Genomic DNA, 27,701 nt, shown 5'->3' on the forward strand with positions numbered 1-27,701 from the left:
AAGACCCGAGTCGCACAGAACTCAGGGAGGGCAGGGGTGCAAGTGAGCCAGCCATAAGGCTGAAAACAGAAAAGTGCAATCTGGACAAAACAGCAAGAATGCAAAGAAAAGAAAACTTATGTAAAAAATGTGTACCTTTAGAACTAAATAGGTTAGAAACTGCATCCATAAATTAGAACAAAATACCATTGAAAACAATCAAGATCAAAAAGACCTCTTGGACATTACAAAATATAACTGAAATAAAAATAAATGTTAGAAGATAAAGTTGAGGCTGTATCTGAACTGGATGAATCAAATAAAGAAGATGGAAACTATGAATAAAAAATATTCTTCAAGTATTAGTTAATGTAGGCATTCCAGAAAGAACAAGTTGGAAAAGAAAATTTCCAGGAAATAATCAAGAAAAAGTTTTCTAGAGTTGGAGGATACAAGATTTTAGATTAAAAGTGCCCAGCAAATGCATAGTTCAATGAATGGAAAAAGTTTTGCACCATCTCATAGGATGAGATGAAAACTCATGAGAGTTTTCTACAAAGGACATTTTGGCAATATCTGTGAAAATTATTAATGCATATATCTTTTGAACCCACCACTTTAACTTCTGGTAACTTACTCTTTAGATAAACACAGTCCTTGCCTGTGTATGAAGTTACATATAGACAGGTTGTTTAATTTTAGAATATAGAGGATGAGGAATAAGCCAAGTACCCACCAGTAAGTGACTAACGTCCGTCTATGACCGTGAAGCACCTTCCATAAAGAGGAAGGAAGCTCTCTATATACTGAGGTAGAAAAGTTTCCAAGGTATATTACAAAATGGAAAAAGCAAAGTGATAGCGGAATTAGCAGTGGTTTTCAAAGTGTGGTTTGTGTATGGCTCCCTTTCGAAAGGTCCGGGACGTCAAGACTGTTTTCATAATGATACTGGGACGCTGCTTTGTTTCACCATGTTGACACATGCACGAAGGGTGCAGAAGCGATGGTGTGCAACCTGCTGGTGCCTTCAGATGCATCAAGGTAGTGGCACCCAACTGCACAGTGATTTCTCACATCTTTTACCACCACACGTTAGTGGTACCAAGGAACGTCTTTAATGAAGCAGCGAAAGTTATTATTTCTCTCTGAAAATCACAACCTTGAGTGGCTTGTGAGCATAAAGCACTTCTGGTGCACATTGGAGTAGTTCTCTTAAGGAGAAGCACTTGTGTGATTGTTTTAGTTGCAAGTTGAACTCGCCCCATTTTTCACGGGATACTGTTTTTTCATGAAAGAACAGCTGACGAGCTATCGGTTGTGGGCATCGGGCAGCCATCTTGTTGAAAATGAACTAAGTCTGCCATTCCTGGAAAACAAGTGACATAAAATTTGAGCTCTTGAGCAAAACTTAGAATTTTTGAAAACAAGTTCACCCATGTGATCTTGACAGCTTCTGTTATGCCTTGACGGCCATTTCTGTTAAGATTTGTGATGATAATTTGGTATGGATGTGACTTTTTGATATTGTATGATGGGGTCAACATTTGGAATATCTGCATAACTCATTCAATCAACATTTTTCAAAATACCAAATGTTTAAAAATCCTGCATGGGTAAAAGATCCAGTCCAAGTACAAGATACCTCACAAAAGGTTAGAGCCTAATGTAAAACAAAATTTCATTGGCCTTGGTTTCAGATTCCACATTGCAGCTGTTCTTTTAGAAATGTACAATGGCTGGGCGCCTGGGTGGCTCAGTTGGTTAAGCGACTGCCTTCGGCTCAGGTCATGATCCTGGAGTCCCTGGATCGAGTCCCGCATCGGGCTCCCTGCTCGGCGGGGAGCCTGCTTCTCCCTCTCCCACTCCCCCCTGCTTGTGTTCCCTCTCTCGCTGTGTCTTTCTCTGTCAAATAAATAAATAAAATCTTTAAAAAAAATAAAAAAAAAAAAAAAATAAAAAAAAAAAAAAAAAAAAAAGAAATGTACAATGGCTGAGTTTTGGTGTAGTATCAAAGACGAGTATCACAAATATCTGAAAAGGCTACTGAAATATTCCTCCTTTTTCTGGCCACATATCTGTGTAAGGCTGGATATTCTTCATGTGCATCCCCCCATATATTGTGCATATGGAAGATTGAATGCAGAAACAATTATGAGAATCCAACTATTGAGCCAGACATTAGAGATTTTTTAAAATGTAAAACAATGTCATGCTTCTCATGAATTTATTTTGTTTGGAAGATAGAATTAATTTTCATAATTTTACATTAGATGTAATAAGTTTATTACTTTTAATGAATTATTACCAAATTTTTCCAGTTTTAGCTCATACAGTAAATATCAAAACTCTGGGATAGGGTTGGCTGGGTGGCTCAGTTAGTTAAGTGACCAACTCTTGATTTCAGCTCAGGTCTTGATCTCAGGGTCGTGAGATCGAGCCCTGTGTTGGGCTCCGAGCTGGGCCTGGAACCTGCTTAAGATTCTCTCTCTCCTTCTGCCCCTCCTCCACTCCCACCCCTCTCTCTCCCTCTCTTAAAAGAACCCCGAAAACTCTGGGATATTCAGTAATTTTAAGAATGTAAAGGGAACCTAAAACCAGAAAGAAAAAAAGAAAATGGTATGGTGTATATTACCTTTGTTAAAACAAGATGAAAATAAGATTGTATTTTCAGTTTGTTTGCTTGTATATGAATTAAAGAATTCTGGAAGGATATATTAGACACTAAAAATAGTGGTAACCTTTGGAGTAGGACTGAAGGAGTGTCAAGAATTAGGCAGATAGAATACAAGGATGGAAGGGAATCTTCATGCCATATAATTTTATACATTTTATATTTGTCTCATGTGACTATATTACGTATTTGTAAAAATTCTACTCCATGGCATGTTGTTAGGACGTTTTAGAAAAAAGGAAATAAAGAGAGTCCCAGAACCTGCCAGAGAGGGAGTAATTTTATTTTTCTTTTCAGATCTACAGTGGTGCGAAGGTCTAACACCAGCCCTCTGGGCTTCCTCCGGGTGGGATCCTGCTCCCCGGCGCCTGCAGACACAGTACAGACAGTTGGACGAAGACTCTCCACTGGGTCTTCCAGGCCTTACTCACCTTCCCCTTTGGGTAAGGAGAGTAAAGCTGTTGTTTTCAACTTTGTTTTCACCGTGACAGATCTGACATGACGCTGTCTTTTAGGAGCATTGGCTCACGATGGCAGTGAGTCTCAGCTGATGGGGAGCCATATCCTCCCCCTCCCACTCTCTGCCTTACTCCCAGCCCCCACGTGAGCTTCTCTAGGTACATTTGTTGGGACCGCTATTGGAAATAGAATAATATAAATGGATCTTACGGATAAAAAGTATCTCCATTGGGTTTGGGCTCCAAACGCACAAAATCAGAAACCCTAGATAATAGTACGTGAAACAGCTACCCTACTTACCACTCCGCTTTGTGAGGATTTAGAGACACTTGTGTACACAGCAGGGCTGGCTTCGGTCCACAGGGCCTTCCAGCTCCGGAAGGAAGATGGTGGCAGCTTCAGGACAGGTCTTTCCCCCTCTCCTGGGAAGCCTGCACGGCACAGGGGAGAATGCTCACACAAACAGCACCAACAAAACCCCAGCCAAACAGAAAGACGAATCTTAAACCACAGTTTTAGTGAAACTGAGAGACAAAGAAAAGGCTCAGCTTCAGGAAACGTGCAAGAGAGGCCAAAGCAGCTGCTACTGCGGAATCTGAGGGAGACAGCACCGGTGGGGGGGCGGGGAGCGGGGGGTGCAGAGAGGGCCCGGGGGGGGCAGGTCTGAAACTTGCCCCCCCACCCCGTGTAAATATGTGTATTTTTTACTTCTAAAAGGTAAATTTTTATACACTTTTTACTTGTAAAGGGCTCCACCCTCAGGCAGAACTGTCGAGTAAGAGTAAGGGGATGTGAAGAAATTTCAGGAGGAGGCAGAGTGAGAAGGATTGAAGTATGCTCAGGAGCCCTGATTCAAAAAAAAAAAAAAAAAACAACCATAAGGATGTTTTTAAAAATGTGTCACCACACCTGTTGCAGTGGTTTTGAAGCTGTTTTTTAGCTGAAAAATCTTCCCGGAACAAAATCCTGGTCCTCCCTCACCCCCTCAGCAGCTCTTGGGGCACGTCAGGGTCTCCAGAGACAAGGTCCAAGCCTTATCCTTGCACTCAAGGAAAAGGCCCCTCCTCGGGATCTAACCTTTGCCTGCCTACCTAACCACCTGGTCAGTGTCTCCTGTCTGCTTCAACCCCCTGACCTTTCCCAGCTCTTCCTCTGGTTGGTTTGGGTACTCAGAGGTGGATGCAGAGAAGGGAGCTGCAGAGTCGTTCCAGAATGACTGGGAGGCACCTGTGATGGATATGGGGTCGGCGGGGGAGGAGTCTGGGGGAGCCCCTTCAGACCTCCTTGCAGCTCTGACCCCCATGAGGGAGAGAGGGAGGTAGGAGGAGTGGGCAGGGGAGCCTTGACTAGAGGGAATTAATTCTAAGAACGCTTTAGCCAGGCCCAAGGAGTGTCCCCAAACACTAGATTGTCCAAATTCCCTGACCTGCTTGACCCAGCCTGAATTAGTGCCACACCCACATGCAGTTGTTGGCTGGGAGCCTTGGGGAGCATGCCTTGGCAGGAGCATCAAGAACGTAGTGGATACACAGGGACAGCAGCTGGGCCCCCCCGCAGCTCCACAGGCCTCAAACACGACGAGCTCTTTGTACTTCTCTGTCTTCAGTGACGTACCTGTTACAGGCATCAGTTTGTTTGCGTGGCTTTCTTTCCTGCTGCTCTTGTTTCAGGGCAGATTCTATGGTTCTTTTGATTGTAGCGTGCCCAGCACCCGGCACGTTGGTCGCTCAGTAAACGCCAACTGAAATAAATCTTTGCTCATCCAATTTCGTAAACTGTAATGTACTGTGCAGTTCGTGCATGTCTTACCTGCTTCCATCCTTCACTGGTTTTGAGTCACCTCTCATTCCTTTCCCTGTTTCCCCGTTCATAGTTGGGACCATTCCTGAGCAATTTAGTCAGTGCTGCTGTGGGCATCCTCAGGGTCACGAATCCAGGAGTAGAAACTCATCAGGTAGGAGATCTATTTGGGATATTAATAATTTTAATCCTGTTATAAGTGGATTTGAGTTATGTTTTTCTAGTCTTATCAAAGGAATAGACCAGATACGAAATATTCTGTCTGTTGTCCTACTTTCTAGAATCTTGGTCTAAAATGTTTTAGTATATCATATAGTCAGTCAAATATCTCCTTTGGGGTATCTGATTCTTTTATGAAAGTAAGTCTTGGGAATTAACTGCACTAAATTTTGGTCATTGTCACATAGATAATGAAAATCAATCTAGACAATGAAGTTTCATTCCTTTGATTAATACTATTCTTGATAAGAGCTGCCAGTTAGCATGAGATAAACAAGAAATATTTTACTTGCTTTAATATAAAATATTTATATGCCTGAAAAGATACGTGCAAATCACACTTTTATTAGTCAAATTTTATTGTATGTGCATCTGAGGAGTTGGCTAATTAAAGGAATCCTGTGTCACTGAGAAAAGCACTCTTTTCTTAGTTTTTCATATTTTGTATTTGCCTAAAAATAAATCTTAGATAACTTTCTCCAGATTTATAACATTTTGCTACTAATTTTATTGATTTGTGTGTGCGTATTTATTCATGTGTACATGTGGACACACACACACACACACACACACGGCAGAACCCAGTTCTGAAAGATAAAGACCAAATTTAGGATGAGATTAAGCTAGGAGTGGTCAGTAGCAAAAGCTCTCATTTCCTTTTTGGGAAGATTATGGTTATAGGTCCGTACCGTTATTGGTGGTAGCTTAGCTTGCAAGAAGCTCTGAAGAATTTGTAACTGGAGCTCCAGGCTTGCTTAGTAGCCTGAAATTGGCAACAACAAGGTTTGTGTGGGGCAGTCCTCTTGCTGTTTCCAGCTCTTCACCATATCAAGACCCTATTTCTCAGGCTCTTAATATGGTGTCCCCTTAAGAGGCAAGAGTACCTGAGGACAACTGTTTTCTTTGAAGAGAATATGAGCACTTTAGGTTATAAATGAATTTCATTCATGAAACTGATAAAAAAAAATTATCCATATATGCTTGTGATTTTTAGACAAGTAAAATAAAATCCCAGAAAAGCATATTATCTAATTAGATAAAGGGTTATATTCTGGATTGGTTTGAAAAGTTTCTTTTAGCTGATATGTGAGAAAAGAGAGTAATACGTTGATATCCCCAAGTACGTATTCGCATAAAGAGTAGAAATCATTTTGTTCAACATGGGTGTTGGTAGTTTTTACTGACATTGACCATTCATGATATAGTTCTCTTGTGCTAATTAGACCAGACAGTAATCTGAGTTACCTGCTAGCTGCTGCCAAGAGCAGCTAACATACCCATCACCATTACCTTCTATCCGCCAAATCGTCTCTCGCCAAATACACAGTTTTTAAAATATGTCCTGGAGAACATGACATTCATAGACTTCCCATTTTAAGAGCTGTCCCCTGAATTCTTCAGTGTTTGCCCGTGCTCTGGGTTAACCTACAGGCATGTCCGTGGCAGGTTCCCCAGTGCCACAGACTCCATCACCACAGTCTCTCCTGTTGGGTGCTAGACTGCAGAGCACCCCTACCCTCACCGACATCTACCAGAACAAGCAGAAACTCCGAAAGCAGCACTCGGACCCCGTGTGCCCGTCCCACGCTGGGGCTGGGTACAGCTACTCACCTCAGCCCAGTCGGCCTGGCAGCCTCGGAACCTCTCCCACCAAGCACATGGGGTCCTCTCCTCGCAGTTCGGACTGGTTCTTTAAAACTCCTTTACCAACCATCATTGGCTCTCCTACCAAGGTGCGTTCATTAAACTCTTTTTCGGCGTTGCGACTTTGTTGAATTAACGTTTGTTACATGGGGCACAGGGTGCTGTGTGGTGAGCTCAGGTCCAACAGCAGACCACAAGAGAAATTGCAGTAGGGAAGTCCATTACTCACATGTCTTGGCAGAAGTACCTGACATGTCTCGAGAGGCTGCACGGGGACGTCCAGGCAGGTGCGAACAGAGACAGGACCTGGGGCACATGCCTTTATTAGGGTGCAGGGATTGGAGGACTTGGGGGTTCCTGAGCTAAAGCAGGATTGGTCAGTTCAAACCAAAAGAATGGGATTCTGGTAAGCTCCACAGGAGTCTTATGTGTGTGACACCCAAGGGGAAAGCCTGGGGGACGGGGAGACTTTAGACCACCAGGGTTGTTGGAGGAGTCCTCTCCAGAATTAAATGTACTTGTGACCACAGGCTGCTCTCAGGGGCGTGCGCTTGCACGAGGCGCTGGTGTCCGTTTAAGGCCCTGCAGCCGCGTGGCCACACAAAGATGATGCGGAATCAGCAATGCTGCGGAGTAGCTTAGCTGAGCTCCCTACAGTAGGCCATGAGCTAGTAAGTAGTGTAGTCCCCTTGTCTCCAGGGGATATGCTCCAAGACCCTCAGCGGATGGCTGAAACCAGATAGTATGATAAAATTTAATTTAGAAGTTAGGCACAGTGAGGGAGTAATAGCAATAATTAATAATAGAAGAGTTTTAACAATAGGCCATAATAAAAGTTATGTGAATGTGGTCTCTCTCTCTCTCAAAATACACCCAGAATATATATAATATATAATAATCATGGGGGGAGGTCTTTTTTTTTTTTAGATATTATATTTATTTAGAGTGAGCAAGCACGAGCGGTGGGGGGAGGGGCGGAGGGAGCTGGAGAAGCAGAAGGTGGGAGGTGGGAACATGCCTAGGAGGTGAGATGAAGTAAGGGAGTAAGGCAGGCATGTGACGGCTGGTAGGCTACCGCTGACCTGCTGACCATACATCAGAAGGAGAATCACCTGCTTCCAGACCAGGATTGGCCACAGAAAGCGAAACAGTGGATGGGGGCTACTCTACCTTATGGAAGATCCCTGATGAGAGTAGCTACAATTTAATGGGGACTTGCTATGAGCCAGGCAGTCTCAATACTTTATGCTGAATGCTTTTTCTACATTAGTCCACTTATTCCCGAAGGAAGGAAATTGAGGCTAGAGAGTAGGAGTGAACTGTCCAAGGTCCCAGAGCTGTCTGTGGAAGTCAGTCTGTGAAGCCAGGTCTGACTGACGTTCCTGACAATTCCGAATGCTGCATGCAGCATAGTAACCAGCTTACATATGTTTCCTTAGACCACAGCTCCTTTCAAAATACCTAAAACGCAAGCATCTTCCAACCTGCTAGCCTTGGTTACTCGTCACGGGCCTTCTGAAGGGCAGTCTAAGGATGGGAATGACCCACGGGAATGCTCTCATTGTCTCTTAGTTCAAGGAAGTGAGAGGCAGAAGTCTGAGCAGCAGAACAAAGCAGTGTTTGGCAGGTAAAAGACACCATTTCCTTCCAGCCTTCAGTGTGAAAACTGTAATAGTACATATATTTCTGTTAGAAAGACAAACCAGACCAAATTAGTTCAGTGGCTGGTTTATACCACATGGTCTGTGATACGAACTGTATACATTTAGAATCTCTGAAAACCACAGGTGCTTCCTGTAACTGTGAATACAGAGCTGCCACTGAATTTCCCGAATGTTCTATGTCTGCTTTTTGTTTGTCTTGGTTATTGAAGTTCATCTCTGCCTTGAATTGTCCGGTATCTATTTTTTGTCTCCTTATTCTCTGACTTCCCATTAACCCTTTTGTGGCTCAGCTTAAATCCCCCTTATTTAAATATTTGGAATTTTTAAGTATACTCTTCCATTATGAACATCATTCTTCTTTCTAGATCTGTCAGTACTGGGAAATTATCAGAACAACAAGTGAAGATACCTTTAGGTGGACATCAGGGCAGCACGGACAGTTTAAATACAGAACGACCGATGGATACAGGTAAGAAAAATGTGGTTTCTTTCTAGGCAGGTAATTCGTTAGTATGTGCGCTGGTTTGCTGTTATTGCTGCCACAGATTATCATAAGCGTGGTGTCTTAAAACAACACAAACGTATTATCATACAGCTTCAGAGGTCAGAGGCCTGCAGTGGGTGTCACTGGGCTAAAATCAGTATGTTGACAAGGCTGCATTCCTTCTGGAGGCTCTAGGGGAGAATGCATTTCCTTGCCTTTTCCAGCATCTAGAGACTGCCCTCATTCCTTGGCTTGGGGTCCCCTTCCATCTTGAAAGCCAACAATGGCCAGTCTAGACTCTGACCTTCTGCCTTTCTATTCTACATTTAATGAACCCTTGTGATTACATTGGACCCCCTGGATAATCCAGGATTATCTCTTTATATTTAAGGCAGTTCCATCTGCAACTTTAATTACCCTTTGCCATGTAATGTAGCCTATTTACAGGTTCCAGGCGTTAGGACATGGACATCTTTGGCTGGGTTGGAGGGCAGGAGAAAGTAATTATTTTACCTATCTGCTTCTGTTGACTGTTCACACGCTTACTGAGATTTCTTCACCCACTCCCTGCCACTTCATCTTTTTTCTTAGCACATCAAGACAGGTGCTTGTGGGGTGTCTTGATGATCACCAGTTATGAGAATTTCATAATTCTTAAGTATTTCATAATTCATAAGATCACCAGTTAGGAAGAATTCTGACCCAAGATTGGTTTTTATTGGTAGGGTAATACTGGCCAAAGTTAGCTTAAACAAACATGTATGTACTCTTGAGCATTTCTTATACAGTGAGTAGATCCTATAAAAAAAACCCCATAGGTCACTGAGATCCCCTAGCCTTTTCATAGTTGTTTAGAGACCTGTCCATAGACCCACATCTAGATTATTTGGATTGCTTGTCAAAACATAAAATGAAGGGCAGGTTGCAGACCATAACCCAGACTTGTTTAACCAAATTTTCTGGGAATGGATTCTAGGAATCTGTATTTTTAACAAACTCCCGGGTGCCTGGGTGGCTCAGTCAGTTAAGCGTCTGCCTTCGGCTCAGGTCATGCTCCCAGAGTCCTGGGATCAAGCCCCATGTTGGGCTCCCCGCTCAGCAGGGAGCCTGCTTCTCCCTCTGACACTCCCCGCCCCCGCTCGTGCTCTCTCTCTCTCTCTCTCTCTCTCAAATAAATAAATAAAATCTTTAAAAGAAAAACCTCTCCCCATGATCATTATATACCCCTAAATTTGAGAATCACTATTGTAATCTCTTCATTCTCATTTTCTCTGTAATTTTTTTATTGATTCTCCCATTAGCATCCCAAGAAGGAAATATCTGGACCATCAAATATCTGATTGAACATGGTTTCTAATCCAAAGAGAATACTCCACTCTTTTCTTACTTGCATGGTTTCTGAAGGGAAGTTCAACGTAATTCTTACTCTTACTCTTCTATAGGTGAGGTGTTTTTTCTTTGGCTTCTTTCAGGACTTTTTCTTTGTCTTTGATTCTCTGTAGTTTGAATATGATATGTTTAGGTGTAATTTTTTTGGTATTCATCCTCCTTGGTGTTCTCTGAGCTTCCTGGATTTGTGGTTTGGTTCTGTCATTAATTTTGGAAAATTCTCGGTCGTTACTACTACAAATATTTCTTCTTTTCTCTCTCTCTTCCCAATATCTCTCTGATATTCCCATTTCATATATGTTATACTTCTGTAGTTGTCCTGCGGTTCTTGAATATTCCGTCTTTGTTTTCATTCTTCTTTGTATTTGCTTTCCAGTTTTGGAAGTTCATATTGGCACATCTTCAAGCTAACTGATTCTCTCCTCAGCCATGTCCATCTGCTGGTGAGCTCATCAAATGCATTATTCATTTCTGTTTCAGTGATTTTGATTTAAAACTTTTCCTTTTGATTCTTTTGTAGAGTTTCCATCTCTGTGCTTATTCTTACATGTTGTTTACTTTTCCCTAATGAGCGCTTAGCATATTAATCATATTTATTTTAAATTTCTAGTCTGATAATCCCAATCTGTGCTATATGTGAGCCTGGTTCTGATGACTGCTCTGTCTCATCAAACTATTTTTACATTTTAGTATATCTTTTAATTTTTTTTTTTTTTTTTTGGAAGTCTGACATGATATATTGGATAAAAGGAATTGAGTTAAATAGTATGAAGTTTTTTTGTTTTCCTGGCTAGGAGTTCGGCTGTGCTTAGTGTTTACTGTAGCTGTAGGTGTCAAGCTAAACTTTTCTCTGTTGTTTTTCAGTTTCCCTAGATACTCCTTCTTAAGTAGCATATGACCCTTGCCTAACTATATTCTTTCCTTAGAGTTTTATATCTTAGCTCTTACGTTTAGATCTGTGATCCACTTTGACTGGCTTCTTGTGGATGATGTGATGTAGGGGTCCAACTTCATTCTTTTGTGTGTGGATATTCAGTGATCCCAGCACCATTTATTGAAAAGATTATGCTTTCTTCCATTGAATTGTTTTATCAGCCTTGTAAAAAAAAAATCTATCAACTATAAATGTGTTTTTTTCTGGACTCCTAATTCTGTTTCATCAATCTATATTATCTGTTATGCTGGTACCATACTGCTATGATTACTATATAGTAACCAAGGAAATGTGAGTCCTCCACCTTTGTTCTTCTTTTTCAAGATTGTTTTTGGTTATTCTGGGTCCTTGAGTTTCCATTATGAATATTAGTGTCACCTACTAAAATGAAATCTGGATTGCCAAGTTGCTTTAACATATGAAAATCAATTAATGTAATAATAACACTCAATATGCTAGGAATAGAAGTGAATTTACTCACCTGATAAAGAACATCTATGAAAAATGCACAACTAACATGGTGAAATGATTAAAGTTGAATGTTTTCCCCCTAAGATCATGAACAAGACAAGGGTATCTGCTCTCACCACTTCTATTCTACATTGTATCAGAGGCTCTAGCCAGGGCAACTGGGCCAAAAACAAAAACAAAACACCCAGCTTGGAAAGGAAGAAGTAAAACTACCTCTATTCACAGATGGCATGATCTTGTATGTAGAAAATCCTAGTATAACCCACTAAAAAACTATTTGAACGAATAAATTCAGCAGTGTTGCACGGTACAAGATCAGTACCCGAAAATTCACTGTATTTCTCATACACTGGCAAGAAACAATCTGAAAATGACATTAAGAAAACAATTCCGTGTAAGATACCATCAAAAATAATAAAATACTTAGGAATAAATTTATAATTGTAAACTATAAAACTTTGATTCTGAAAACTACGAAACACTGATGAAATAAAGAAGACAAAACTAAATGGAAAGAAACCCCATGTTTATAGATCAGATGACTTAATATTGTTAAGATGGCAGTACTTTCCAAATTGATCTGTAGATTGAATGAAACCCCTGTAAGTGACACATCATTGTTCTCCTGCTGCTCCCAAGGTTGCCTCCTAGTCTTTGCTTTTCCTGTTTTACTGTGATGTTTCTGGGTGTGGCTCTCTCTGAGTTTATCTTCCTTTGAGTTTGTTGAGTCTCTTGGATATAGAGATTAATGTTTTTCATCAAACTTGAGAAATTTTCAGCCATTATTTATTTGGATATTTTTTTCTACCTGTCCTCTCCTCCTGGTACCCCCATCACGCATAGAATACACATTATGCATAGGTACACCTCGTGGTGTTTCCTAGTTCTTTGAGGCTCTCTTCTCTTTCCTCTCTCTGTGCTTCACATTGCACACTCTCTATCGATTTATCTTCGAGTTCATGGATTCTTTCTTTTGCCAATTCACATCTGCTCTTGAACCCCTGGAGTGAATTTTTAATTTCAGTTATTGTTCTTTTTAACTCCCAAATTTGCACTTGGTTCTTTTTTATAATTTCTCTCTCTATTGATATTCTCCATTTGATGAGACATTGTTATCATACTTTACTTTAAATTTTTTTTTCTTACTTGAGTATAGTTGACATACAATGTTAGTTTTCGATATACAGCATAGTGATTCAGCATCTCTATATGTTATGCTTTGCTCACCACAAAGTGGAGCTGCCATCTGTCCCCATACAACACTATTATAGTATCATTGACTGTATTCCCTATACTGTACCTTTTGTTCCCATGACTTACTCATTTCATAACTGTAAGCCTGTATCTTCCACTCCCCTTCACCCATTTTGCCTTCCTCCCCCACCCCTCCCCTCTGGCAACCATCAGTTTGTTCTCTGTATTTTTAGATTTGATTCTGCTTTTTGTTTGTTTATTAATTTGTTTTGTTTTTCAGATTCCACATATGAGTGAAATCATATGGTATTTGTCTTTTTCAGTCTGACTTATTTCACTTGGGCATAATACCCTCTGGGTCCCTCCACGTTGTCACAAATGGCAAGATCCCATCCCTTTTTATGGCTGTGTAATACTCCACTGTATAAGTAAAACACCTACACACCACATCTTTATTTGTTGATGGACACTTAGGTTGCTTCCATATCTTTGCGTTTGTAAATAATGCTGCATTGAACATAAGGGTGCATATACCCAGGTGCCCCTAAGTGGTTGTTTTTTAAAAAAAAATAATTTCCACCAGGATGCCTTGGTGGTGCAGTCAGCTAAGTGTCTGACTCTTGGTTTCTGCTCAGTTGTGCTCTCAGGGTCGTGAGATCGAGCCCCATGTAGGGCTCCACGCTCAGCACCAAGTCTACTTAAGACTCTCTCTCCCTCAGTCCCTACTCCCCTCTCTCTTTCTTAAATGAACAAATAAGTCTTTAAAAAAATTAATTTTCACCAGTTACGGTTGTTTCACTGAGAAGCAGGTCTGTGATGCTCCTCACACTTCACACTGCCGTCCTGGAAGTCGTTGTTCTATGTGCTGTTTACCAGAAGTCAGTCACTACAAGTTGGAATGGTTTTTGAAATTAGCTTGTTTGAAAGACCATTTTATGTCTCGTCCCCCTTTACAGATTAATTTAAATTTATAGGGTTTGTAAGTTCTGCATGAATATGTGTTGTAATTTAAGTCCAAGTTTGTGTATGTGAAACCAGATTTTTCTCCTTCAACAACATTTAGGCATAAAATGTATCTTTGATCATTTTTATCCTCTTTTTCTCTTCCTTTTCCACATGAACTTTATTATCATTTGAAATCACAAATTTCTCTTTTTAATCATGAAGTTTCCATTTCTGAAAATAGAAACTGCTGATAGTAGGAAAAACTTAAGACCGTAAGAAAAATAGGGTCATTGGCTCTTAAAATATATCCATGACCATCTTTATTATTATTTTTTATTATCCATTTATTTATTAGAGAGAGAGAGAAACAGCATGAGAGGGGAGAGGGTCAGAGGGAGAAGCAGGCTCCCCACTGAGCTGGGAGCCCGATGTGGGATTCGATCCCAGGACTCTGGGATCATGACTGAGCCACCCAGGCGCCCCATGACCATCTTTAAATACATGTATACCTACTAAAATAAAATCGTAACATAAAGAGAATATGTGTCATTTTGTACATCTCATGTAACAATAGATACTATTGAGTTTCCACCTACTATTCCTTGCTCCCTAGAAGATTTTTATGAACTGTGTGCTGTTAATTAGACGCTTCAAGTTTGTTATGCTCTGTTGTGGATAGGATGGACACTGATGGCAGGTTTTTTTCTATATCTGGTTTTAATTTTGTGATTTGTATTGTTAACTCCCACCTCCATTCTGTGTCGTCAGAAATGTAATGTTTTTGAGATGCTTGAGTGTGAAAAAGCTTTGGACAACTTTTACTGATTCTGCGTAGTTTGATGGAGAGAGGCTTTCCACCTTGCCTTCCTTTAGCCCACGTTCAGCCCATCAGGCCCCCTGACACTGGGTCCCACCCCCATTTCTTCCTGGCAGATGTACGGCTGCAATTCCATTGACTCAGCTTTCTCTGTCTCTTAAATTTCTTACACCATGGAGACTCCTGATCTCCCTTTGGCTTTCCCTCACATTTTTAGTCTGAGTTCTTGGTTTCCCCTTCTTTGAACGATCCTTGCCAGGTGTGACTACAGCTTGTGTCCTTTAGAAGTATACAGAAGTGACTCTGAACAGGAGGCTTTGGTGTGAAGAAGATTCACAGCTGAGAAGAGATTACCATAAGATCCCTTAATGGCGATCTGTGTTGAATTTCTCATGTTAAGAATAATAAATACTTAATATAAAAAAGCCCCAGAAATGCTGCTATAAAAGTAAAGGTCTCCCTATAATCCCACCCCCAAACATAAACACCGTGGAAGCAATGTGACGTTTTGTCAACTTTTCCCCGAAGCCCCTGCAGGAGCTTGTGGTGGTGGACTGGCACCTGCCCTGGGAACAGCAGCAAGTTCTAGGGCTGTCCTATTCACTGTAGGATCTCCTCCACACAGTGCGGCGGCCCCCACTGCTGCCCATATGGTCCTCCGAACAAGAACAACCTCAGGTGAAGAATTGTGTTGTTATCATTTTGGCTTGTGTTTGGAGTGCAGTGTTCTGTCAATGACTTGATGCGACTCAGACGAGTCCCTCAGCCTCTCTGGACTTCAGTTTCTTTACCAATGACATTGAGGTCATCATTTTCTTGACCTTAAAGGGTTATAGGGTATAAATGGGACCTTTGGGGGGGGGGCTTTATAAAGTAAAAGTACTGTATGTTTATAATACTATATTATAGCAATGTAACATAAATGTGACTTTTCCATGATGAAGCAGCTATGCATCTATGCTTCTTATATTAAAGGCTTATTTTAGTACCTCTGGTAAATTTTTTGAAATGGTAGATGGTTGCTTTGTTCTTTTAGGGACCTAAGTTTCACCTTTTTTGGTACTTTGGGTCCTAATCTTTGCACTTAATCCTACCTACATTTAGATAGGCCAGTAGATTGGTTTTATCATCCATACTCTGTAAGTAGGTTATTAATACCCCAAATTAAGAAAGTATTTAGATTGGACTTGAAATGAGTTATCATTTGGCATTGTCATCCATATTGTACCTTGTGTCCTTTAAAGTCTCTTATGCTACGTAAGTTACCAATCAAGATGTCAGGAGATTCATAAGCAAAGGATTATAAATAGATAACGAGAGAGGAAGTAGGAGCCGATAATCTTGTTCTTCAGATTATTAAAAATACCAGATAATAAAATGTCATTTTCAGAAAGTGATATTTCATACCTGTTAACTAAGCCAACACTAAAAGGTTGTAGTGCCCAGTGTTGCTGAGGTTTGGTGGGATCTGTGTGCTTACTCACGCCTGCTGTTGAAGGTAGCGTGGCAGTTTGTACGAGAGCGGTAAAAATGTTTGTAACATTTGATCTGTGGTAATCCCATTCCTGTTTACAATACCACTTCAGAGTACTTATCACAAATGAATCATTCAAAAGAAGGAGAAACTTTGGATTTCATTATAGTGTTATCTGTGATATAAAAAATCAGAAATAGTATAAATCCTCCAGGCAATCATCACATGTATAAATTTAGAGAACTGCTGTGCGTCCATTGTGTTTAATGATGATGAGGACTGTGGGGCAACAGGAAAAAATGTATATGCTATAAACTTGTTTAAAAACTAGCCATGATGATGTCTATGAAATAGGCGTATAAGGGAGGAATAAAGGTGAACTTGGAAAAATAAGACCTATTCATACACTGCGGTAAGGGGTCCGTGACTGCTCCTGGGCTGGCGGGAGGGGCCGGTGCAGCCGCCCCGCCCACGCCCTCACTGTCCCCTCTCCTTGCAGCCGGCTCCAGCAGCTCCGGGGGCTCCCTGTGCTCGGCCGGTGGCCGTGTGGCTATGGGCTCCCCACCGGGGCCGGGCTGGGGGGCTTCCCCTCCTGGAGCCGAGGCCGCGCCCAGCCTGAGATACATGTCTTATGGTGCTTCACCCCCCAGCCTGGAGGGGCTCATCACCTTTGAGGCCCCTGAACTGCCAGAGGAGACACTGATGGAGGTGAGAAGAGCCCTGGAGGGTGTTGTAGCCACGGCGGGAGAGCTAAATGCTCTCGAAAGTTCCGACGGGTTTTTTCTTTTCTTTAGCTTGTCTTTTCTATTTGAAAACCATTGCTGACACGTTTTCAGAGTTATGTGGACAGTGACACTCATCCAGCAAGCTTTGGTTGATAGGAAGTGACAGAGATTTTTCCTCTGAAGTTTAGTTACTATTGATAGGACTTGGAAAGCATAACCTTGGTCCTAAAACCAGAACTTTTTATTTTCAGTGCTTGCTTTTCTTTATAACATAAAAATGATTACACTTGGGCTTAAAAAGTAATAAAGCATAACGCCAGATGCGTCACTGACTCAGAAATAACCTTCCCAGGCAGATGCTCGTACTCCTAGACCAGCTCCTGTCCTCTGTGGAGCCAGTTCTGCAGGGAAACGCACATCAGAATCATGCCGAACACAGATTCAGAACAGGAGAAGTTCACTCGATGACTTAAAGACCGTGCCAGTTCAGTTCCCCGGTCTGGCCTCCAGGACGCATGCAGTGGCCTACGTGGTGTCCTCACCTCTGATTACAGTGCTGACTTAGCCTCCATTTCCAATTAAAATGATCAGTTCTCCAGACCAAGAGAACAGATGCTCTCTCCATGCTGAACCTTTAGCATTTCTATTTTGTGTGAATGAGAACTAGGTATTTCACAGAAAAGGTATAAAATGGTGCCTGCAAAATGTATCAGTGATTTTATAGTAGATTTAGTAGTAATCTTGAACATATGTGTGACCTAATGCTAAAATTGGAAAAGCAGTTGTCCGAGTTTTTTCAGTCTCCATCAGATTAGACGCAAATTGTTTTCCAATACATTTTCCAGTGTATTAGAATATATAGTCCAGTACGCTGTCAGACCTTCACAAGCTAATTGGTTTATTCTCCTTTCTCTAGGAAAATGATTCTCATCCTTTTTTTAATCGTAAAAGGAGAATGAGAAGCTTAGTCTTATTTGAGATTTCAGGAAACATTTATAGCTAAAAACACATCTCAAAACAACATTAATTTTAGACTACCCATTTTTAATGCATGCTACTATGTCTGCCTATACTCCCCTCATTAACTAACTGAGCAGCTCACAGAAATTTAGAGCTTTGGTATTAGGAATCCCTGTGAACTGAAAACCCAGCAGAAATTAAAATAAAGCATCCCTGAAACTATAAGACAGTAGAATCTGCAAAACTATCAAAAAGTGTGGTTTAATGTGCAGCATATCCTTATAATCCTGATAATTTATTTTGTCATGTATATTGATTTAATTGTTTGGTTTTGTTGTTGTTGTTTTTTCTAGTAAAAGCACAGTGACCTCATATCTTTGAAACTTCATTTTGTGGCCACTCTCATCCATACACACAAACACACGCACACACCCACACACCCACATTTTGTTTCACCTGTGTTTATTTTCTTACTAGTTTTCTAGAATTTAAAAATCTTAGTCTGTTCTGCTCATTCTGATATTCCTAAGTATAGAAACACTGTAGCATCGGCCATGGTTTATATACAGAAACAAGGATCCACCTCTTCTTAGCTGCAATTTTATAAGACAAATTGGCTTTGCCACAGCGTGAACACACGGACACCTTACGCCACCTCAACGTGATGCTGATGTTCACGGAGTGCGTGCTGGACCTGACAGCCGTGCGGGGGGGTCACCCGGAGCTGTGCACATCCGCTGTCTCCTTGTACCAGATCCAGGAGAGTGTGGTCGTGGACCAGATCAGCCAGCTGAGCAAAGACTGGGGGTACGTGCCCCCTTTGTCATTCACTTCCAGATTCTCCGTGCTTTCTGTAAATTCGTGTCTGAGATGGAGGGCCTGTCACACACCAGCGATCATGTCTCCTTATGAAAAGCTTCAAGGGAGCTCTTAGTTATGTTACTGTGCTAGATTTCACTTGTGAGCCAGGACTTGAAGATCCTGCAACCTTAGCATTGCCTTTTCCTTGTAGCTGATACTGTTGAAGATATTTGATGATGAAGAGATTGTATTGGTTTTTGAGTCTACCTGTTGTATTCAAAGTGAACCGTTTTCCTTCAGGAGTTATTTGTGCGCTAAAAATGTCAAGGAGAATGGCATTCCTCTAGAAATGCTATCTGAATGGTGACCCTATGCGTAGAGAGTGGAGTCTGGCGTGTTGGCTCCCAGGATAACACTCTGCTGTCTTCCTTCCGGGTGCAGGCGGGTAGAGCAGCTGGTGTTATACATGAAAGCAGCCCAGCTCTTGGCAGCCTCTCTGCATCGCGCCAAAGCCCAGATCAAGTCCGGGAAGCTGAGCCCGTCCACGGCTGTGAAACAAGGTACGGGGGCAGTGTGACCACTGGATGCCCACGCCCTCACGCCGCCCCCTTCCCCATCACACCGAGAGAGAGTTTGATGAGGAATCCTGTGTTATTAACTATTCTTAGATGGGCAAAGATGCTGACTTCTCTGGGTTTTGTTTTTGCCATTTAATTGATAGAACGGTCAGAAGCGCTTTATTCTCAACTTTTTCTTAACTGGAAGAGAACCCATGAAAGAATCTGATTTCCGCTCTTTTTTCCCTCAAGGATCATTTAGTGCCACTTTACTTAAATCAGCGGAAAAGGTGCATGTTACTGTGACTCTGTTTTTATTTTGGGAGGAAAATTAAAATTAGTTCTCATCTCAACTTCTTTTCAGTTGTCAAAAATCTGAATGAACGATACAAATTCTGCATCACCATGTGCAAGAAACTTACAGAAAAGCTGAATCGCTTCTTCTCTGACAAACAGAGATTTATTGATGAAATCAACAGCGTGACCGCAGAGAAACTCATCTATAACTGTGCTGTAGAAATGGTAACCCTTTCTGAGGTTGAATATTATATAAGAGTATCTTTTGAGTTGAATACCTACTTGATTCTTTCCTTTTTTAATTTTTTAAAAATTATTTATTTATTTATTTAATTTTAAAGATTTTATTTATTTATTTGACAGAGAGAGAGACAGCGAGAGCGGGAACACAAGCAGGGGGAGTGGGAGAGGGAGAAGCAGGCTTCCCGCCGAGCGGGGAGCCCGATGCGGGGCTCGATCCCAGGACCCTGGGATCATGACCTGAGCCGAAGGCAGACGCTTAACGACTGAGCCACCCAGGCGCCCCTTTTTTTATTTTTTAAAAAGATTTATTTATCTGAGCGAGAGAGCACTAGTGGGAGGGGCAGAGAGAGTCTCAAGCAGACTCTGTGCTGAGCACAGAGCCTGACGCAGGACTCGATCTCATGACCCTGAGGTCACAGCCTGAGCCAAAACCAAGAGTCAGAAGCTAAACCGACTGCACCACCCAGGCGCCCTTTGACATTCTCCTTTTAAAAAGAGTTTCTGCCCTTAACCATTCCCAAGTCCCAAACACTGTGACTCCCTCTTACGAAAGGAGTAATTGGATGTCATTAGCACAAGTAACACATTAGGTAACATTGACTTCCACACTTGGTGACATTTCCTTGTACCTCTTAAAATGGCTAACATTAGGACTGTCTAATCTTTTTTTTTTTTTTTTTTTTTTTTTAAAGATTTTATTTATTTATTTGAGAGAGAGAACATGAGAGTGGGGGAGGGTCAGAGGGAGAAGCAGACTCCCCGCCGAGCAGGGAGCCCGATGCGGGACTCGATCCCGGGACTCCAGGATCATGACCTGAGCCGAAGGCAGTCGCTTAACCAACTGAGCCACCCAGGCGCCCATGGACTGTCTAATCTTTTTATACTTTGCATCTAAGAGCCTTGGCTGGATCTGCATTTTCTGCATTTTCTACTATTTAAGAAATTTTGGCATAATAAAACATTAGAAGAAATACTGCTGTGTTAACCAATCCACGTGCCCAGACTCTGCTTACTGACCTTACTTAAGCATAGACACAAAGTAAAATCTGCTTTTCCAGCTGTGTAGCTATACTTCTGGAAATCACTTGTTTCTGTCTCATGAGGGGAAAACTGCTCTGAAGTAGAGATGAAATTAGGGACTGTTAAAGAAGTGGTTAAGTGCGGAAAAAATTAGTGACCAATGTTATTTTTGCCACCTTAACATATAAATCTCCTTCTCCCCCGCCAAATTTGTCCGCTTTGAATTGTTCTGTTATACTGCCCTTGGCCTCATTCTGAAAGCCATTATCAAAAGTCATGGGAAAATAACTGTAGAATATAAACTGTTGACAAGAATAATAGACAGTATTTTGCTCTAAACTGTTGCTATGAATAATATGCATTCTATCACTCTATACTGAATTAACACTTTGTATGATAAATTATTTTTAGAAGTTTGTGCCAGGAAGAATGTCCTCTCCAAAGGAGTTATGGTGTTCTGTTCTTTTCTGATAATAAGAGCAGTATTGACTTTGCCCGGGCTGCATAGCCAGCTTACTGTTATTAGCACTACGTTTAGTTATTTCTTTTTCCTTTTCAGAATGGACCTTCTGTACCCATTTTGTTTGTTTTATTGTTAAGTGGCTTTAAAGTATTGTTTGGAAGAAACAGATGATATTGACAAATACATTAGGATACTGGGTTACTGACAGTCCTGGTATTTAATGATTTAAAGAGAATGTTCAAAAACAAAATTCAACCAAGTAAAATTGAAGATCTAATTGGCTTTGTTAAATGACTTATGAATCAGGCAGCATCCCATCTAGCAAGTAGAAGGGAGCTCTGCTTAGCTAAATAAAGCAAAGGTTTTTAAAAGGGAGAGAGGGCCATAAAAAAGAAGAAAGGAATTTATTAGCCAGAAATGCATTGTTCAGGCAAAGTTGCCCTCCTATGGGGGAGCAGAAGGGGTCTGTTGACCAGGAAATGCCATGTTGACTGGTTAAAAGTTACATTCCCGAGGGACTGAGACTGCAGTTAGGTTGGGTATTAAGTCTTGGTTTACTGACTTGCCCTAAGTGATGCCATTTGGGGCCTCATTTCAGAATACTGTTGGGAAAACTTCTCAAATACCACCTGTGAATACTACTGCTGTCCCATCTTTCCAGAAAACCCCTACCCACCTTTTCCATCACCTGGCGGGCTCCCTGCTCCTTCTCCAGGCTCAACCTAAACATCACTTCCTGGAGGCTTTCCCTAATCTTCTCTTCCATAGTTGGCTTAGATGCACCCAGTATATATTCTGTACCATTCCAGGGCTTCCTCCTCTAATACCGCGTATCCCTTGGAATTAGAATGCCATGTTTTCCAGACCTGTACGTCCCTCTGGATGGTGCGCTCTCCTTCACCTTGTGTGCAGTGCTAACAGATGACTTTTAGCACCATTTAATTATCTTATTATAACAAAATCTACTTTAATGAAATGGTCAAGTTGCCCTAGTATGAAAGTGTATGTTTTTTTTTTTTTTTTTAAAGATTTTATTTATTTATTTGACAGAGAGAGACACAGAGAGAGAGGGAACACAAGCAGGGGGAGTGGGAGAGGGAGAAGCAGGCCTCCCGCTGAGCAGAGAGCCCGACGCGGGGCTCGATCCCAGGACCCTGGGATCATGACCTGAGCCGAAGGCAGACGCTTAACGACTGAGCCACCCAAGCGCCCCTGAAAGTGTATGTTTAAAATAAACTTTTTAGTGTAGTCCTAGAAGAGCCACTTTAGAAGTGTAAGTTTTATGAGTCCTGCATCTGAGTCCAAGATCACATTTGAAAGCAGAGTAACTCTCATCAAGAAGCTCCTGTTTTATTTTGCCCATCTGATGAATCTTTGAGTTTTATATAGTTTGGTAGATTATATCATCTTGTCAAAATGTGTTAATTTTAGAAAGAATGCAATAAAATCTGCATTGCCCACATGGATTCATATTTTCTTGGAAAAGTTAAGACTCTCTTCGTTTCTGCTGACTTGGCTTCAGGTTCAGTCCGCAGCCCTGGATGAGATGTTTCAGCAGACGGAAGATATTGTTTATCGCTATCATAAGGCAGCCCTTCTTCTGGAAGGCCTAACTAAGATTCTCCAGGACCCTGCCGATATCGAAAATGTGCATAAATGTAAGTTGACTTAGAAATCAGTGTGTTTATCGATGACAACGGAGTTGTCTCCCTCAGTTGCAGCAGGAAGAGCAAGCAGTTGGGCATCGTACTGCCTGGGTTTGGGTCTTGGCTTTGGGCAAATCACCTGCCTTTTCTGTGGTCTGTTTCTTCTTCCAAAAGATGTGAGAGAGTTTGAGGATTGGAGATAATGCACATGAAGTCCTGGTGGCTTCTGATTTTTACAGTGCAGTACTGTGCTGTCAGATGTGTGTTTGTGCATTGGTTTTATTGTTAAATAATAATAAATGCAGCTATTTTAAGCCTCATGAGCTTATTGGTGACCAGAGAATTTTACGAAGACTCTCTGACGACTCTACGATAGATCTGGAATAGACAGCAGAGTGGAGATTGATAGGCTGCCAGGATGATGATATCATTTACCATATAGATGCACTGGTATTTGAGGAGGAGGTGGTGGACCCTTTGGAGTATACGTGCTCACACCACATTTTGAAGAGCCTCAAGGGGATGACGGTTCTAAAATGATTTGCAGTTGTGAGAAAGCTAGCTGTTAAGATCTAAGTGTCCTTTTTTTTTTTTTTAAGATTTTATTTATTTATTTGACAGAGACACAGTGAGAGAGGGAACACAAACAGGGGAGTGGGAGAGGGAGAAGCAGGCTTCCCGTGGAGCAGGGAGCCTGATGCGGGGCTCGATCCCAGGACCCTGGGATCATGACCTGAGCTGAAGGCAGACGCCTAACGACTGAGCCACCCAGGTGCCCTAAGATCTAAGTGTCCTTTATCTTACGTGTTAGGTTTTGCCACTGTGCATCACTGAGCTGGAAATTACATCTCAACAATTATCAGGCAGAAAGAAGAAAAAATAGAATGGTTAACTTTGGGCCAAAGAAAGTACAGAGACAAGGATGCCCATAGAGAATTAGTGATGGTGGTTTTTTTTTTTTTTTTCATTAGTTCTTCTTGCCTTGGTTTTGACAATAGAAATGATTTTCGATATGAATTTATTTTATTTCTAGATAAAACTAGTATTGAAAGAAGACTGTCAGCACTCTGCTGTAGCACCGCGACCCTGTGAGCGGCCGAGGGCTCGTCCCTGGACCAGTGGTGGGACTGAGGAGAGAAGTTTGGTATCATGGCTTGGGTTCTGTTTCCCCATCCCCAGGAAACCCTAGTTTCTCACCTGGTGACTACCAAAGAAACAAGCATGACTTCAAAAAGGAAAAACAATCCAAAAACTACATACTTGTAGGAAATCTGCCTTATAGGAGACGTCACCCCTTCCCTTTTCTGTGTAGAAGCAGAAGCAAGAGTATTCCAGTTGGCTCTCAGTTTGAACTTGGTCAATAAATGTACCTTAGAAATAGAAATATCAGTGCAGTTATTCCTAAGGATAATTAAGAACAAAACAAAGTGAATGGCTCTGTACTCAGTTCACCAGAGCAGTGTGTGAAATTCCACGTGTTTACTGAGGTATAAAAGTAAAAAAAATGGACATCTCATCCAGGCAGTTGGATATCTGGGGTAGGCTTGTCTAAATCTGAGCACGCACCCTTCAACAGCTCAGGAAGATAGAGCTTGAGAACAAGCTGAAAGAAGGCTCTTGGAAGAAATTGTGAAATCTTCTATTTGATCTAATATGGACACATGTTAATCTTCCAAAATCTTTCATATTGCACTAATTTATTAAAACAACTGTGTATTGGATTTTGCAATTTAAAACTAACTGAGGCACAATGGACTTGTTTAAAATATTTTACTTGATTATATTATATACACACACCCTTTCCAGAATTCACACGTAATCTCTAGTGAACTTTTAAATGGTAAAAACTTGTGTTCGTGTGAACCTTTGCATTTTTTTAACCTATCCGTCTACACATACAGATTTTCTCGGTGGTATTTTTGAGTTGCTGGTTGTTTGCTTTTGGTTGTATTTTCCTCCTGTGCATGCAGAATGTGCATCAACGCCTGTGGTCTCTAGGTTTACTAAAGGCTCGGTTTATTTGGGCAGTATTAGGAAAAAATACCAATTCGGGATACTCTCAAGAATTTTAATAGGGCCAAAACAAAGTTGGTGACCTAAAGGCTTGTTGGTGATGGGGAGTTTCTACATGAAGTTAGTGAAAAATGAGGATTGTCTTCTCTTAGGAAAACGGGCAGCTCTCTCCAGCCTAATGTGTATTGTTCGTGTTCGTCCTGACCGTTCACCAAACAGCTAGTCACGGGGAATGCGGGCAGGTCACGTCCCTCCAGAAACGGTTCCTGCATTGTGTATGGTTTGGTTTCTTTTACTCACCTGCTTGAATACTTGAATAAACCGTTCTCCAGTTTTAATCCCTTTATTTTTATCCTTTTAGCTAACATAATCCAAACTCTGACAAATTGCACAGAAGCTCTTTGGCATTAATCTAATTTTAAGTGTACTGATAAAGACAGACAAAACCATGGTTTTTCCTTTACTTTGACGAAGTAATGTAATTTTTACCTTATTTATCTGTATGAAATTCCAGCAGTTAATTTGAACATTTATTTATATGATGTTTGTATTTTTAGGTCTTTAATACAGTGTTTCTACCTCTCATTTGTAACTGCATGCATTATTCTCGAAACTAGGTAAAGCTCACGGAATCATTGTGTAATAGCCTTTTTATTCTTGTGTGTACAGATGTATATTAAGGTAAAATAAAACTGAGAAAGTGTTTCTAGGGTAAAGCTGAGTCCATATTACGTGGCTTGTCAAGCCAGCTCCTTCCTCGGTGAGTTTGGAGGCTCGGGCGTTAATATCTTCTGTCCTGCCCCAAGATTTCAGATGCTCGGTGACCGTCCCGCAGGCTGCCACGCACGTAGGCTATGCGATGGGGTTCCCGCCCCTCCCTGCAGGGCTTATAAGCACCATTACTAGGAATACTCTGTTGTGTTATCATTTTTTTCAAGCGTCCCAGGCAATTTCATTTATGTTCTCATAGTCCTCACCCACGTGATCTCAATAGGTCCTCCAAGGAGCTGGGTTCATTCTGGCCCACCTGACCTGTCTTTTTTTTTTTTAAACAACACAGGATGAAACAGGTTCACCTCGAGTAAGTGATTGGTCTTAAGTCAGGTAACTAGGGAGGTAGGTAAGCCATGCTTTGTGATTCCCAAGTTCTTTCTTCTCCCTCTTGTATAACAAAGGTCCATCCCGTGGTGGGTGCTGTATGTGAAACCGGGATGTGTGGACGGCAGAGAACAGACTGTAAATTCATGAATAATGGTTCTGATTCTACCCCCATTATCAAGGCCAATTGTTTTCAGAGATTTTTGCCTTGACTATAGCAATAATAAATGCTTTATGTTTCCATGAGTTTTTTTTTTTTTAATTTCTTGTCATTGATTTCACAAGGTAGAAATGGGCCAGTCCGCACGCTCATGGGCTGCCACCCAGATTTGAGCCATCACGCGGAAAGTTAGTGACCGCACGGACGTAAGTAAGGAGAGGAGTCGGTGAATTTGCTAACCGGCTACTCGTGCGGTCAGGATTTGCCCGGAACCGCGCCCGGGACCAGACCTCGCGGATCCCGCTCCTTCTCCCCGCCCAGAGGACTAGCAGAGTCCCGGAGAGGAGCTTACTCTCAGGGTCGGGCCGTCCTCAGTCTCCCCAGGGCGAGGAGGAAGAAGCTGAGTGGAACGTGATCTCTACGGGGCCTTGAGCCCGTTTACCCCTGGGGCTGGACCCTTGAATCTTCAGCTGTGGAAGCTCTCGGGACCTGCTCACGCCCCTTCCTGGTCCCCCCAAGCCCTTGTGAGAGTGCGCCTCTGGGAGAGCGTCCAGATGGTCCTTTCCTCACCGGAATCAGAGGGAGCCCCATCAGAAGCCATCCGCCTAGCAGAGCACTGCACTCCTGCGGGGAACGGACAGTGAGCCCCGAAAATCTCAGCTCCTGCGCAAGAGGCAAAGCCAAGCAGGTGAAGCGTCCGTGTGAATTCAGGGAGCGGACTCTGGTAGAGGAAGGCACGGAGGCTGAGAGCCTGCTGTCCCCGCAGGGCCTGAGCAGGGCAAGAGCACCCGTGTCTGCGCCCTGCAGGCAGAACTCCCCCGTGGGTGCCCCCCTTGGCCCCGAGAGCTCTCAGCCCAGTGTTTCAAGTGCCCTGGAGATCTCTTCGTTGTTCAGAGCGGTCCCTTTCAGCAGCCGCCAGGGTGCCTCCTGGGAGGGCGTCTGAGCCCAGGAGGCTGCAGAGGTGACTCCGCACTGGGGCTCCCCGAAGTCTGCACTCGGGGGAGGCCGCCCGGCGCCCTCCTGCTCTGGGACGGTCCTGCGCTTTGGGAGTTGGCTTTAGGCGCTAGGAGAGGCCGGCTGGGCGCTTGTTTGAAGACTGCTCTCTCCCTCCTGGGGCGTGGCTGTCCCCTGGCCGTTTGTCCTTGGGCTCCTGCCCCAGCGCCTGTGTACCTGCCAGTGGGGGGAAGGGCCCAGCGCTCAGGGAGTCGCAGGGAGGCTGAAACAAGTTCCCCGAGCATGAAGTGGGAGCAGCCCTCAGGGACGCCTGCCGTTAGAGTGAGTGCTGGTTCTCCGCAGCCCCTCGCGGGTTCCTTTTGGGGAGGGGTGTGTTTGTTCGGGGCAAGGCCTGGAGTTAGGGCTCCAGGAGCCACACTGGCTCCAGCTGGACGACTTCTGGAAGGATACAGCTCCTTCCCCAGCTGACCCACGGGAACCTGCGTTCAGACATCCTTTATTTACCCTTGTGGCCCAATGTGGCAGTTTTAAGAAGTGTCTGTATCAATCTACTATTTATTACTTTGATTCTCATACCAACCCTTGCCTCATTTTACAGATGGAAAAACAGACTTGGGGAG

At 42.4% G+C, this 27,701-nt stretch overlaps 1 protein-coding gene across 1 annotated transcript in view; it reads left to right on the forward strand.

Moving 5' to 3' along the window:
• The window catches only part of ULK2 (unc-51 like autophagy activating kinase 2), an 81,571-nt gene extending 55,357 nt beyond the window's left edge, over positions 1–26,214 (forward strand). The window contains exons 16-27 of the mRNA XM_044921533.1: positions 2,948–3,093; positions 4,983–5,063; positions 6,575–6,861; positions 8,212–8,399; positions 8,802–8,905; positions 15,199–15,348; positions 16,644–16,852; positions 18,458–18,636; positions 19,072–19,190; positions 19,552–19,709; positions 22,733–22,868; positions 23,890–26,214. Of these exons, the coding sequence (XP_044777468.1) occupies positions 2,948–3,093; positions 4,983–5,063; positions 6,575–6,861; positions 8,212–8,399; positions 8,802–8,905; positions 15,199–15,348; positions 16,644–16,852; positions 18,458–18,636; positions 19,072–19,190; positions 19,552–19,709; positions 22,733–22,868; positions 23,890–23,948 (1,816 nt within the window). The 3' untranslated portion in view covers positions 23,949–26,214. The remainder of the gene's footprint in view (positions 1–2,947; positions 3,094–4,982; positions 5,064–6,574; positions 6,862–8,211; positions 8,400–8,801; positions 8,906–15,198; positions 15,349–16,643; positions 16,853–18,457; positions 18,637–19,071; positions 19,191–19,551; positions 19,710–22,732; positions 22,869–23,889) is intronic.
• Positions 26,215–27,701: the final 1,487 nt, after the last annotated feature.

The sequence above is a fragment of the Neomonachus schauinslandi genome, chromosome 15 (assembly GCF_002201575.2).
Source record: "Neomonachus schauinslandi chromosome 15, ASM220157v2, whole genome shotgun sequence".
Classification (NCBI taxonomy): Eukaryota; Metazoa; Chordata; class Mammalia; order Carnivora; family Phocidae; genus Neomonachus; species Neomonachus schauinslandi.